The sequence below is a fragment of the Oryx dammah genome, unplaced genomic scaffold (genome assembly GCF_014754425.2).
Source record: "Oryx dammah isolate SB20612 unplaced genomic scaffold, SCBI_Odam_1.1 HiC_scaffold_25, whole genome shotgun sequence".
In the NCBI taxonomy this organism is placed as follows: domain Eukaryota; kingdom Metazoa; phylum Chordata; class Mammalia; order Artiodactyla; family Bovidae; genus Oryx; species Oryx dammah.
Window position 1 is genome coordinate 72454655 of NW_024070209.1, and position 15027 is coordinate 72469681.

General features: G+C 36.4%; 1 protein-coding gene across 4 annotated transcripts in view; it reads right to left on the minus strand.

Moving 5' to 3' along the window:
- Positions 1–15027, minus strand: part of HADHB (hydroxyacyl-CoA dehydrogenase trifunctional multienzyme complex subunit beta) — a 29002-nt gene that overhangs the window by 10462 nt on the left and 3513 nt on the right. For all 4 annotated transcript variants that reach the window (XM_040224468.1, XM_040224469.1, XM_040224465.1 and 1 more), the window contains 6 exons: positions 13799–13873; positions 13646–13690; positions 11260–11359; positions 5618–5662; positions 3671–3770; positions 599–686 (listed from right to left, as the gene is read on the minus strand). In XM_040224468.1, the coding sequence (XP_040080402.1) occupies positions 599–686; positions 3671–3770; positions 5618–5662; positions 11260–11359; positions 13646–13690; positions 13799–13865 (445 nt within the window). In that variant the 5' untranslated portion in view covers positions 13866–13873. The remainder of the gene's footprint in view (positions 1–598; positions 687–3670; positions 3771–5617; positions 5663–11259; positions 11360–13645; positions 13691–13798; positions 13874–15027) is intronic.

Consider the following 15027-nt stretch of genomic DNA (forward strand, 5'->3'; position numbering starts at 1 on the left):
GCTGGCCACTTGGCATTGATGTCACTTAGAGAGCACATGACCACTGTATCTTTCAGGTTTCCTGTCTTTTCACAGTAAGGGCTGGTACTACAAAATGTTCCACAGATTTGCTAAGTTTGTTGTGAGAATTTGTAAATTATTATAAAAAGGCCAAGATGTGGGGGAAAAGTAGAGCAAAGAGCTGTACCATCCAAGTCAGTGATTTATCGCTATGATGATGATGGAGGGAGGAGGACCACCATCTTCATGGGGGAGTATCATGCTAGAATCACCTAAACTTAAAACCTAGCAGGTGATAAACTCCTCCTGCCTCAAATCCAGAAGCACCTCCTCCATTTAATAATCCCTGTGATAGCCAGCCACACTACTGATGAAGAAATTATACAAATGGTTGTGGTCCTCAGGTATGGAGGGCAAGAAAAAGGTGGGGAACTACTGTCAAAAATAAAAAAATGTAAATGGTACCTTATTTTCTGAAACACACAAATTCAGAGATCATTTATTTCTGTTAAGAATAATGTTTAATGATCATAAAAAAGATAAAGGAGAACCAACATGTACCTTCTGCTGTCAAAAAAAAACCCCAAACAAACCATACCTGTGGTCATGGCTTGGTTGGAAGAGATGCAAGCCATGGTGACAGTGTGAGCAGGAGTCTTGTCAGAGAAGCCGGCTCCAAGGGCAGCCTTCAGGAAATACAGTGAACGCAATGATCACTTATAAAGGAAGTGCAATATGTCAATATGTGAGTGGTGCTGTGAGCAGTACTTCACTGTATGGTAAATCAGGAAAGGAGATAATATCTCACAGAGGAATATTTAAAATACAACTGAGTCCATAATGGAAATGGTTTATGAATTTTTTATCTAGTCGTTAATCAACAAGCACTGCCAAATTCCTTGCAATGATTTTCTAGTGTGGTATACAAGCCTACAGTCCTCTGGCAGTTCACCTCCTTTCTTAGCAATGCTTTTCCCAGCATTTCTAAGAACATTAATATATAATTTGATTTTAACTCATTTAAATTTTCAAATAGACCTAAAGCAAACCTGCTACATATGGTTGGTGGAATGATGAAATATATCATGGGGTGAGATTCTCATGACCTGTGTTCCTGCAGTTACAAGGCTTAGAAGTAAAGCAAAGTCGTCAGACATGAAAATAATTTCTAAAGAATTGACCATTCATCAACAGATTCCCACACAGGTCCCTGGCTTGCTCTACGTTCGTCTCTACTTTTACTGACTGCCTGATATTTCAGACAGCGCACTGTCAATACAAAGCAAAGCCGAGTTGGAAAACATGCCAAGTATCCAAGAGTTCAAGTGAATGGAAAAATTTTGGAAATATGCCTTGGCCACAAGTGAGTCTGAAAAATAAGGACTGGACCAGTTAACAGCTGGAAACAAGGAAACTGGTCAGGAAGATGACATAAGAGGTGTTTCAAAAGAGAATTAATTTGAAGGACTTTGAGAAAAACTGAGGCCCTCCATTAATCTTGCAAAAATGGAAATAAGGATGTCTATTATTTTATTATACTATTTATTGAGTTAATTACACTGCCCAAAGAAAACAATGAATGCCTGATTCTATTTTTGTTCATGTAAAGAACTGATGCATAGGTACAAAAATAAAATATTCAATACTTATTTTTATAATATTAAAGTTTCACTTTAAAAACAAAGCTCTCAATACCTCATGTCCCCGACCACCACCACTTACTATGAAATTATGGTTCCTATTAAGGGAATTAATTTTTTCTAAAACTATTTAACGATCCTCAGAATACAAGATTTCCTATCATTTGGTAAGATTAACATGCTTCCAAAGCCGAGATTAGAGGGTTCAGTTTCTTAACTGATTTTCAGCTTTATACTTCACTTTGCTGAAAAGTACCTACTGGCAACTGCACATCAGCCTCTTGATGTAAACCAACCCAAAAGGAAGAGAAAGGCAAGTCTCCACTGGGAAGGGGAGAAGAGCTTCCCAGTGAGGCAAGGGTAAAGGGCACTCAGGTCGTAATGGCCTGATCCTCATGCAATCCTTTCTAGCAAGTGTCACACCCTTGGCCCCAAGTGACTCTCAGGACTGAAGGAACTTTAAGTAGAAGTAGTTGCTGGTGAACCTTGTCTCTGTGCATCTATTTAAAGTTTGAATAGATCTCAAGGCAAGCTTAGGCTCTAGATGGTGTAATGAAGGGAAAGGAGGAAGATGTCTCTTAGGTAAATTGGAGAGCAGGGAAATAAGCTGAGGCTTTCAATAAAGTCAGGTTCATGGGAACTGAGCATCAGAAGCCTTTCAGGATTTTATTATTACACTGTTACCACAGACAAGAGGTTCTGAAAGTTTTCTTGCTGGAAGTCACAGCAGCCTTCAGGTTGCAAAATGACTTTAAAAAGACATTCTTATATTCCCTGAGTTCAGCCTGTAGTATTATTAGTACAGGGCCAGGAGAGGAATCTACCGCATATCAATCAATAGCTGAGATTTGCACATGGATATAAAATTTCCAGAAAAAAAATTTAGAAAAAAACAAGGCTAGATATACATATCTAGATATGTCAAGAATAGATATATAGAGAAAATGGAAACAGATTCAACATTTACTTTTAAGTGCTCTTGTAAGAGTCACTTTGGGTTTTTTTCTAGAATATAAGAATTGAAAATGTATTATTAATAATTTGATATATTCATGAAATTATCATATTTGATACATTTAGAAGTATGAAGATCAAGGAAACTCCAAAAATTTAGGAGGTGGGGAAAAAACCTGTTCCTGTTCTTAATCCCTTCCTGCCTCCCTTACAACATACAGCAGTTGATTATTGCGGACTTGAGTAACACCAGGCCTTCAGCAGTTTGAACATTTACTGATGAGTAAAAAGATGGGACAGACACGTCCTTCCAGTCCCTACTCCTTTTCCTTTTTCTTGGCTGGCAGTGGTGAACGTTACGGCCCTCCCAACTATACTGAACGCAAGCACAAACTAGAAAGACAGAAAATGCTTAGCACACTGAAATGTGCTTTGGAGCCAATTTATCCAAATAGCCACTTGCTAATGGAAACAAAGCTCAGAAAACATTTTTGGAGTCTTCATTACGAAATGACTGTGGGACATGCTGCAGAAGTGCCAAGGCCTCTCACTATGTCAGTTGCTCAATAAACAGTACATGGAGCGTTGCCAACTGGGGTAAAGGTAAACTCCTATGAAATAGTTAAGAAAAAAAAACAAATGCCCTATGTGTCCACTAGTCAAAGGGAACAAATGAATAAGCACAACTCCCTCCAGCAAAAACCAAGGGTATGAAATAAGTTCTCTGTAAAATGGAAATTTTAAGTTGATTGGTGGTCACTATATCTCAGATTACAAAAAAGTCACATCAGCCATGCTTTGCCCAAATCTGTTTTCCTAAAATAAGCACAAACATATCCAAAACCAGCTCAAATAATTGATTTGATTTATAATATAGCATAAACATATACTAGTATAGTGTACATCATTTGATTTATAATTTTTTAAAATATAAAATAATTCAAGTAGTAAAATCACATTTTAAATTAAATATAACTTTAGTGAATTTTAATAGCTTTTAAAGAGTAAATTCTATTAACTAAAATTCAAATTTCTTCTCCTATCAATCTCTTCAAACAATATAAAGTTTGACTCACCTCTCTAGCCACATTGCTTGTTTTCACTTCCTGTATAACTGTGCCAAAGATGATATAATCAACAACATCCTTTGGGACACTGGTCCGATGCAACAAACCCCTGCAAGCATAAGTTAAAAGCAAAGAAACATTTCATACATTCAAGACAGTGCCACAGATCATCACATAAAACATTATAGTTAATTCTGGTTAAAAGGTTAACTTTGAATTTAAGAAAGTAGAGACTGTATCTTTTCCTTAACTTGACAAGCATGTGGCACACTATCAAATAAATTAAAGACTGATTTAAAAAGTCAACTTTTGATGCTCAATTGGCAATAAGAAGTTAAATAGGAAGAATCATCAATAATTTGGAATATAATCTATAAAAATTTTGAATCACTCTGTTGTACCTGAAACTAATACTGTAAACCAACAACACTCCAATAAAAAATGAAAGAAAAAAAATAACTTGGAATAGGATAAAACAGATACATAAACCAAAGTTTTCAGTCAAAAAGAAAAGAGAAACAAATAGAAAATTAAAGAGATGAAGTAAAATCCCAAATATGTTAAATTTAAATTTGAAATATCAATATAAACACATCATTTTTTTGAAAAAGAAAGCTACTCTTTACATAAAAATACCAACTAATGAATATAGGAGGAATAAAAGAATAAGTAAAGTTGAAATTTTATAATCTGTAACGTAATAACTAATCCAGGCAAAAATTATCAATGAATGCTAAAGCCACTTGGTCAAAGGTTGCTGGGGAAAATGGTGTTAAGATATCACCTTACAGATGATTTACTAATTGCAAAAAAAAAAAAAAAAAAAAGGCACATTTATCACCAAAAGATCTGGTGGTTTGACCACTCTGACTAAAGGGTTCGATTTACCATTACAGATCATGTGTCTCCTGACATGACGCAATACCCATTGCTTTACCTATGAAGCATTCTTACCAAAAATGTTTAACCGGAATCTAATCAAGCTTAGAGATTAACTTTCAGTTTACAGGAAATTCACCGAGGGAAGTTAAATATTACTACAAAGATACATCCAGAATGTGGGACATTCTACAAAACAGCTGACCTGGACCTTTCAAAAAGTCACTATCATGGGGGGTGGTTTGGGGGGATGTCCTAAATTAAAAGAGACTAAAGATATACATTCATTTGCATAATAATATGAATTCTGATCGGATCCTGGTCTGGGGAAAAAATAAAATTGGGCCAGGAGACCTGGGTTCAATCCCTGGGTCAAGAAGATCCCCTGGAGGAAAGCAAGGCAACCCACTCCAGTATTCTTGCCTGGAGAACCCCCATGGACAGAGGGTCCTGATGGGCTACAGTCCATGGGGTCTCAAAGAGATGGACATGACTGAGCAACTAAGCACAGCACACATGGCAAAATGGTAACAATTACTAAAGCTAAATGAGGAATCTTCATGTCTCATTTTAGGCTTCTTTCTTGATCAATACACACCTCCACCCCCACCCCACCAGGGATACAAAATTCTGAGGATGCTCACGTCCATTAGGCAAAAATGGCATAGTACAGTTGGTCTTCTGTATACACAGGTTCTGCACCTGTATTTGCATAATCTGTTCAGCTATCCTCATACAGTAATGAAGTTTCTGAGGTAATCATCAAATATATGTATTGGCTTTTAGCCTGATCAATCTAGTCCTACACTATTTATAATCTGCAGCTAGCTAGAGTATGTTAAGGAATACTATCATGCCAAGAGATTGTCAAGCCTGCAAAATAAAGATCACTGACATTCATCACCTGCTTGAATTTGTGTAGCACACATGGCTAAAATGAAGACTAGATGAATCTTATAAAATCTACTGAGTGTTTTTTCTCACTGTATAAAGTTAACATATCTTAGCTATGGGAATTCTATTAGACATGCTATTTCAAGTGTAAATAAGATCTAAAATGCAACTGCATTTACTTACAAAAGTGCTGCTCTAGCTAAATCATGTGGCATCAGGTCTTTATATCTGGAGGAAGAAAATAAGTAATTTAACCAAAAACCTCAGTTCAATTCAGTCACTCAGTCATGTCCGACTCTTTGCAACCCCATGAATTGCAGCACGCCAGGCCTCCCTGTCCATCACCAACTCCCAGAGTTCACCCAAACTCATGTCCGTCAAGTCAGTGATGCCATTCAGCCATCTCATCCTCTGTCGTCCCCTTCTCCTCCTGCCCCCGATCCCTCCCAGCATCAGAGTCTTTTCCAGTGAGTCAACTCTTCACATGAGGTTGCCAAAGTATTGGAGTTTCAGCTTTAGCATCAGTCTTTCCAAAGAACACCCAGGACTGATCTCCTTTAGAATGGACTGGTTGGATCTCCTTGCAGTCCAAGGGACTCTCAAGAGTCTTCTCAATACCACAGTTCAAAAACATCAATTCTTCGGCACTCACCTTTCTTCACAGTCCAACTTTCACATCCATACATGACTACTGGAAAAACCATATCCTTGACTAGACGGACCTTTGTTGGCAAAGTAATGTCTCTACTTTTAAATATGCTATCTAGATTGGTCATAACTTTCCTTCCAAGGAGTAAGGGTCTTTTAATTTTATGGCTGCAGTCACCATCTGCAAGTGATTTTGGAGCCCCCCAAAATAAAGTCTGATACTGTTTCCACTGTTTCCCCATCTATTTCTCATGAAGTGATGGGACCAGATGCCATGATCTTTGTTTTCTGAATGTGAGCTTTAAGCCAACTTTTTCATTCTCCTCTTTCACTTTCATCAAGAGGCTTTTTAGTTCCTCTTCACTTTCTGCCATAAGGGTGGTGTCATCTGCGTATCTGAGGTTATTGATATTTCTCCCGGCAATCTTGATTCCAGCTTGTGCTACCAAAAGCTTTAATAAAAAAATGTTTTTCATTCTATTTGAAATATCTAAAGAAATAAGCTAACCATAAGCTGCTATTAATATAAAAGCACTTAACATCATTCCAAACAAAGAAACAGTGTGACTTTGGTCTTTGTCATCCTTAAAACTCTGACAAGTCCTGACTCCTTTTAAGCTAAAAACTGAACAAAAATCCTGCCCACTGTCTTACTGTTCAGCATGACATAATGGCAAATATTCTTTAAAACTAAACCCCACTGTTTTAAGTTCCCTTTTATTTTTAAAAAATTCATTAGTTATTTTGTGATGTCTAAAGAGACATGAGGGATATATTAGGACTTTTAAAGAAAACTTTGATTTAAAGTTATCTCAGGTTTTACAAAGAATTGGAAAGATAGAACAGAGTTCCTCCATACCCCTCACCCTGCTTCCTCTAATGCTAATCTTATGTAAACATGATGCACTTGTCAAAACTAAGAAGTTAACACCAGCACAATAACACCAGCACAATACTACTAAGCTTGATCTGACCTCATCGGTTTTTCCACTAATTCCCTGTGACTGGTCTATTCCAGGTTCCAATCCATTCATTTACTTGTCATGCTTCCTTAATCTCCTCCAATGTGTGACAGTTTCTTAGCCTTTCCTTATCGTCCTTGACCTTGACACTTGGAAGACTGGGGTTATGGACATCAGGGAAGAGTATCACAGAGGTAAAATACCCTCTGCTTCTTATCAGAGTGAACGTGATAGCAACACAACTTCTTTCTAGTGATATTAACTTGATCACTTAGTTGAAGCAGTGTCTGCCAGTTTGCTTCATTGTTTTTCCCTTTCTGAAACCAATTTATTAGAAGAGAGTCACTTCTGGCCCCTACTCAAGGGAAGAATTAAGTTCCACTTCCTAGTGGAAAAAGTAACAAAGAATTTGTGGACACATGTTAAAATCCTCACAGTAGTTAATAAATATTTCGAGGGAGAGAATTGAGACTATGCCAATATCTTGTTCCTTCTTAACCTTTCTCACCCACTAATTTTAGCATTCATTCCTAGATCCTGGTTGCAGCAGCTATTCTTGTGATGATTTATCTATTTTCCTCATTCCTTCTGTATTTATTAATTGAAACTCTTCAAGAAAGACTTGTCTTTTCTCTTTTCTTTATTCAATCATTTATTTATATCAGATTGGATTCATAGATATCTCATGTTTTGAGTTATAGTATAACATTATACTATTGTAATTTATTTTATTAATCAAATTTTCCTAATTTTTGTCATTGGAAGTTATTTTAGGTTGGCCCTGTGTTTTTTTGACATGCCCCCTTTTTTAAGCATTTCTTTACTTTCTGGAACTATGAAATGTTCCAGATGCATCTGGATTAAATAAGAATATTTATTTTTTAAATTCCTGAAAATTAAAACCTGAAAATTCAGAAATGTTTTTATTTTTACTGTGAATCACTAGAAGAACCATCAGTGATTTTAAAAATCTTTTATAGGGAAAACCAGTTCCCTATAGAGCAGAGTAACTTGGGCAAAAGTGTATCAATTTTAAAATGTCTAAACAACAATTATCTATCATTTTACAATTTTTCTTCTCATGCTCCTATAACTCCCTCTTAGACAGGATGCTGAAAGATTCCCACATGCCACTGCTGGAGTATATTCCTAAGAGTGCTTCCAAAATACTTCCAAAATACCTATAGGTCTTTCAAGTGACACAAGTTGAAAGCAAAGCTTCTTCAAATTAAACAGAAAAAGATCTTTTTCCATCTAGAAAATTATTTTCTATCTTAGAAGACTCATTTGTTACCTCAATCATAAGATTAATAATATGATTTAACTATTTGTCTTCTTTATAAATTCTTCTCTGTGTATTATTTTTAGTCATTTTTGTTTTGCACATGAATAGTACCTTAAAATTTTTATTCCTTCTTCTCTATTAACTATATTTGCCTACCATTACTCAACCTTCTTCTCTGTGCTACTAAATTACTCATGAACTTTATCTTCTTCCTCAATTAGGATTCTAAATTAAAACATAATAATAAAAAATAACAAAAGGAATATAGCCTATACCAATGTGCTGAATATCTCAAATTTCACCTTTGATAGTTTGATACCAACTATCAAAGGAAATGTGTAAATGATATCTTTGAGCATATTCATATTTTTTTAACAGCTAGTAAAACAGTTGGAATCAAACTTCTACACAGTATACAAACAGCCTTTACCAAAAAATGGCCTTTCTAGTCAATAATTTTCTTCTCTTGATGGAAGTTTCTTTTCCTACCCTGCTGCTGCTAAGTACAACAAGGATCCACTCTGCTGCTAAAGCTTCTTACTCTTACTACTGCTGTGTTCATACAAGAAAGTTATTATATTGAGAAGAGAAAGTGAAGAATCTTCACCATTTACTTACCTAAGAAGATATTCTCTAGGTCCTAAACCACTATTAAAAAATGAACGTTTCTTGTTTCTGTATGTACATGCATGCATGCGTGCACAGACATATACATACACACATGCACACACAAGTCCGTATCTTCCATAAATGGTGGCATTATACACAATGCTCTAAACTTTGCTTTTTACACCTAACATATCTTCAAGATTTTTTCATATTAGTATAGAAAGGTCTCATTATTTTTAGCAGATACTCAACTTTTCTTAGCTTGTTTTTAAGTTAGTGACTGCTAGTTCAAAACATGAACATCAAAACAATCTTAACAGAATACAACTAATGTTTCATTTAATTTTCACTTAGTTCCCAAAGTCCATCATCAACTTTTAGAAAGACTGGGCCTCAGCTGGGAACAGAAAAGGAGAAAGGAAGTCTAGGGGAACAGTAGTTAGGTTCTGGGGGACTTGAGGGTTGGTCTAGAACCATTGTTATTCCATACATCTGGGGTTGTGCTGTACCAGGATTTGGACCAGTCCATCAAGTCCAATTCTGATAACTTTCAGAAAGCCAAAGCAGCAGATTAAAGCCCCTTCAAGATGCCCATGGCCTCAGTATTTAAACTTCTGAAGAGGCACAGAAACAATGTACTTCTCCCCAGATGAGGAAAGGGCATCGGTTGGAAGCAAGCTCCCTAGCCCCACACTAGGTTTTCAAAATATAGCTAGTTCAGTCGAACACTACACTAGACTAGCTGATGGGAAAGGATGAAAAACAGATTCTGCCACTCTATTTCACTACTGACTTGACTTATTCTATATTAATTTCATGAAAATATTGGTTATATATTAGTTGACTAGCAATATTATTAGGGGCTTCCTTGGTGGTTCAGATGGTAAAGTATCTCCCTGCAATCCAGGAGACCTAGGTTCAATGCCTGGGTTGGGAAAATCCCAGGAGAAGGGAATGGCAACCCACTCCAGTATTCTTGCCTGGAGAATTCCACGGACAGAGGAGCCTGGCGGGCTGCAGTCCACATGGTCGCAAAGAGTTGGACATGACTAAGTGACTAACACTTTCAGCAACAGTATTGCCTACTGGGTTAATTCACAAAGGTTCCTTTTGAAAACACCTTAAAAGAAGGAATAATTGACTTGATTGTGGTAATCATTTCACAATGTATATATACATTAAATGTAGGTCAAAAAGCAACAGAACCAGATGTGGAACAACAGATTGGTTCAAAATTGAGAAAGGAGTACATCAAGGCTGTACATTGTCACTCTCCTTATTTAACTTATATGCAGAGTATATAAGTTATATCATGTGAAGTGCTGGGCTGGATGAATCACAGGCTGGCATCAAGATTACCTTGAGAAATATTAACAACCTCAGATATGCAGAGGACACCACCCTAATGGCAGAAAGCAAAAAGGAACTAAATAGCCTCTTGATGAAGGTGCAAGAGTGAAAAAGCTGGCTTAAACTTCAGCATTTAAAAAATTAAGATTGTGGCATCCAGTCCCATCACTTCATGCAAACAGATGGGGAAAAAAATGAAAACAGTGACAGACTTTACTTTCTTGAGCTCCAAAACCACTCGGATGGTGACTGCAGCCATGAAATTAAAAGAAGCTTGCTCTTGGGAAGAAAAGCTATGACAAACCTCGACAGTGTATTAAAAAGCAGAGACATCACACACTATATGGACCTATGCCCACAAAGATCCATATAGTCAAAGGTATGGTTTTTCAAGTAGTCATGTACAGGTGTGAAAGTTGAATCATAAAGAAGGCTGAGCACCAAAGATTTGATGTATTCAAACTGTGGTGCTGGAGAAGACTCTTGACAGTTCCTTGGACAGCAAGGAGATCAAACCAGTCAATCCTAAATGAAATCAACCTTGACGATTCATTGGAATAACTGAGTTGAAGCTGAAGCTCCAAAACTTTGGCCACCTGATGCAAAGAGCCAACTCATTGGAAAAGATCCTGATGCTGAGAAAGACTCAGGGCAGGAGAAGGGAGCAACAGAGAATAAGATGGTTGGATGGTATCACTGACTCAAAGGACGTGAGCATGAGCAAACTCCAGGAGATAGTAAAGGACAGGGAAGCCCAGCGTGTTGCAGTCCATGGTGTTGCAAAGAGTCGGAGACAGCTTAGTAACTGAACAACAATATACATTGAATCATCACATTGTATACCTTAAAAAAAAAAATCACATTGTATAACCTAAATATATGCAGTTTTTATTTGTTTATCATACTTCAATACAGCTGGAGAAAAAAAAGAAAAAAAGTAGTAACAAGTAACAGAATCATTTCATACTCACGAAGTGCCTGATAGCAAAAATGGCGTGCGAACACCATCCACTACCACAATATTCCTTATGTTGGGTTTGGCTAGGGTTTTTTTCGATTTAGTCTGAGAAGCTTTAAGATAAAGTTCAGAGACAAATTAATTAAAATACAAGAAGTCAGTTAAGTTTTTATATTTTAAAAGATAGACATTCTAAGAGGAATTTTATCACTTCATGCCAAATTGCATTAGTCATTTACCAAACCACTACAACTAAAAAAAAAAAAAGGATTAAGAAATTATGACCATTTACAAGTTTCCAAATAAAATTTAAGGCAAATATAGAGATTATACCTAATGATAATATCGCTTATGCCATTAATAAATTGTTTTTATCAAGTGCTTGACAATCCAATTCACTGAAAGCAACAAATTAAGTCTGCCCTTAATACTAAAAGTTAGAATGACTGATAGTGTTTTATTCTTCATATAGCTTAATACTCTTGCTTTTCTATGTAGAAATAAAGGCATCTGGTTGGTGACTACTGCAATTTGACAAAAACCTAGCATGCTTCCTGATTCTGTCTGACTCAATTTGTGTAGCTGTTTTGCAACATCTCAAGAGCAACCTTTCTCTAATGTTTTAATTTAAAAAATAAAACATGAGTGGTGGTTAAAAAAGAAAAAAATAAATAATACTAAAATATGGAAAGTAAAACCCAAGTTCCCTCTTTATGCCCTCTGCTGCCCTACTGCAAACTAAAGCCTGTTCAGCACGAGTACATTCCCTTTTCCTCCCATCAAATCAGCTGATCACATTCCTTTGTCTTACCATGTGCCCTCTTGTACCACTATCAACATCAATGTTAAAACAAACCACTTGTAGGACAGTGTTTAACACTAATAACATGACAAGACTTAAGTCTCACAAAGGTTTACAGTACAGTTGGGGAGAGAGAAACACAAAAACTGTTTAAGAGCAATATAAAGATGAATATTCTAAATGCCAGAAAAATGGTATTTAATGTGGTATTCAACGTGACTTTCTCCCAGCTGGCAAGAAACAGATCTGTGTGACTGCAATAGGAATTTCTGAGTGAACATTAGAATTAGGTGAAAGGTGAAATGAGATGGAAAGGAATTATTCTTATTCTTTGTGAGGTTAATACATATCTATATTCTAGCTAGAGTTTAAAAGCCAAAGAAAATATATTTTTTATATGACAACATGAAATTTTTCTAGGTGAGATTAAGTAACAGACCCCTGGGAATATACTATATGTAAAGCAATATAAAAATATCATCTTGTACTTCCACTGAATTTACAGATTTCGAAGTGTTTGAGGTATCTTAATAACTACTTGAGGTTAACATGGCTAAAATTATTATTTGTTAAATAAAAAAACTATAAAGCAGGAAAATGACATGATCAGTTCTAGGTCAAACTGCCCAGAAAGAAGTAGAACTGAATCAAAGCAGAGTTCTTCTGAATCTTGGTATTTTTTCCTATTAAGTTATTATCCAAGTAGAAATACCATAATAAGACCAAAATCATAAGTCATAGATCAATATAGGACCCAGGCAAGTGAATATACAAAACTACAGCAGGTTCTGCAAAAGTATGTATTCAACAGTGAAGAAGTCTAATCTGTTGGGTTTACCAAGGGTCTAAAAGACCATAGAGTATCAACAAATTCCTTCTTTTTTCATTTCATATTGACTAAACAACCTTCTTTTATTAACTAGTCCCACAGTCACACCTATTTCAGGTATGCATCCTCTTGCACATGGACTAAGAAGATACTCAGTAACAGAAGCCTGTCACTGGAAGTGTAAAAAGTTAACTTTTGGCTCCACAACAGTCTCTAGACTATCTGGAGACTAATCATCTTTAGGACTGGGGCTTCCCTGGTGGCTTAGCAGGAAAGAATCCACCCGCCAATGCAGGAGACACGGGTTAGATCCCTGGGTTAGGAAGAGCCCCTGGAGGAGGAAATGGCAACCCACTCCAGTATTCTTGCCTGGGACAATCCCATGAACAGAGGAGCCTGGTGAGCTACAACCTGTGAAGTCACAAAGAGTTGGATGTGAGTGACTCAGCACACATGCATCTTTAGGACTGACAGCCAGTAGCTGAGCAAACTAACCAGGAAGTTCACAGAACCTCAGTGACTCCATAGGCTCCAGATCCCAGAAAGAAGCCTCCAGCCAACATCCTCAAGCCCACCTTACACCATGTACTATCATTACTGATTGGTCCTGTATTATTTTAATTTGAAGGCAACAGTGATGTTCTTATTGATCATAAAAAGGGGAGAGTTAGCAAATTAGTTCTGGTTTTTATTCAAAATTCACAAATCTAGATTCTATAATCTAACTTTTAAATCAGAACTATTTTTATTTTTTACAAATTACTATACCTGCGGCAGCTTGTACCTGGGAGGTACTGCTCAGAGGTCTCACACCTGGAAGATAAAATCAAGTGTTTACAAAAAGCAATACAATTCCATGTTTGCACAAGATGCTTACACATTCAAATCTAATCTTAAAAAGAAAGAACAAATGAAACTTACAAAATCTGAGGGCCCATTTTGATGTATTGGGAAGATTTTTAAAAGTGTAAGTCAAGAGGGAAGTCATTCTGAAATCTGAAAAATAAAACAAAAAGACTTTCTGGCTTATTTGAACAACCTGTACTTTATACTGTAGGCTATGATCTCTGATATCTCACCCATGGTTACTATAAAATACTTAAAAATTTACTCTATTACCAACTACCTTTCCCCTAATATTATAGCTATGTTGACATAGCTTTCACAGTATGCAAACCACTAATCTAATCATTAATCTAATTCTTACAAGGACCTGTGAAGTAAGCATGATTATTGTACTTTTTTAAGAGATGAAAAACTGAAGCATACAGACAGAGCTATGATTTGAAGCCAGACAGTCTAGCTCCAGCAGTATTCTCACCTGGAGAATCCCATGACAGAGGAGCCTGGTGGGCTACAGTCCATAGGATCACAAAGAGTTGGACACACTGAAGCAACTGAGCACGCACGCATGCTAGCTCCAGAGTTTATGTTTTTCTCTAGGGTCAAAGGGGTAGAGACTGTTGGACAGGATCAGGAAGCCACCAATGTGACTTTCCTGATTTTGATGGTTGTATTGTGATGATGTACAATGCCTTGTGGAATATTTGTATTTGAAGGGGATACACACTAAAGTATTCAAAGATAGTACAGTATCACTTCTTACCTGATATAAGAAAAAAAGTTCATACACTACACTTGCTACTTTTTAAGCTTGATATTATTTAAAAATAATAAAAATACAAAACTCCTACATATTAAAACATATTTAAAATATATTAAAACATTTTCCTAAATTCCCCATAATGAGTTCCTATGAAACAGTAAGAAAAAAAAGGGCAAAGGATATGAAAAAAGTGTTCATGGAAATGGAAACACAAATGGCTCTTAGATACATGTTCAATCCAACTCATAAAAGAAATACAAATTACAGCCGCACAGAGGTATACTATTTGACTTAGAGGTCTGACAGTCACTGTGTGGTAGAGGCTGCACAAACAGGCTCTCTCATATACTGCTGCTGAGTGAGTATAAACTGCTGCACCTCCACAGGTACATTCCTATGGAGGGCAATTTGGCAATTAACTTTCAAAAAATTACAGCTACACCTAACTTCTGACCAGTAATTCCACTTCTCTGAATTTTTATTTACATGGTTGGTCTGTGTAAACAAAGAATACATCAGAAGCGATGGGACGTCACTTTTTAGA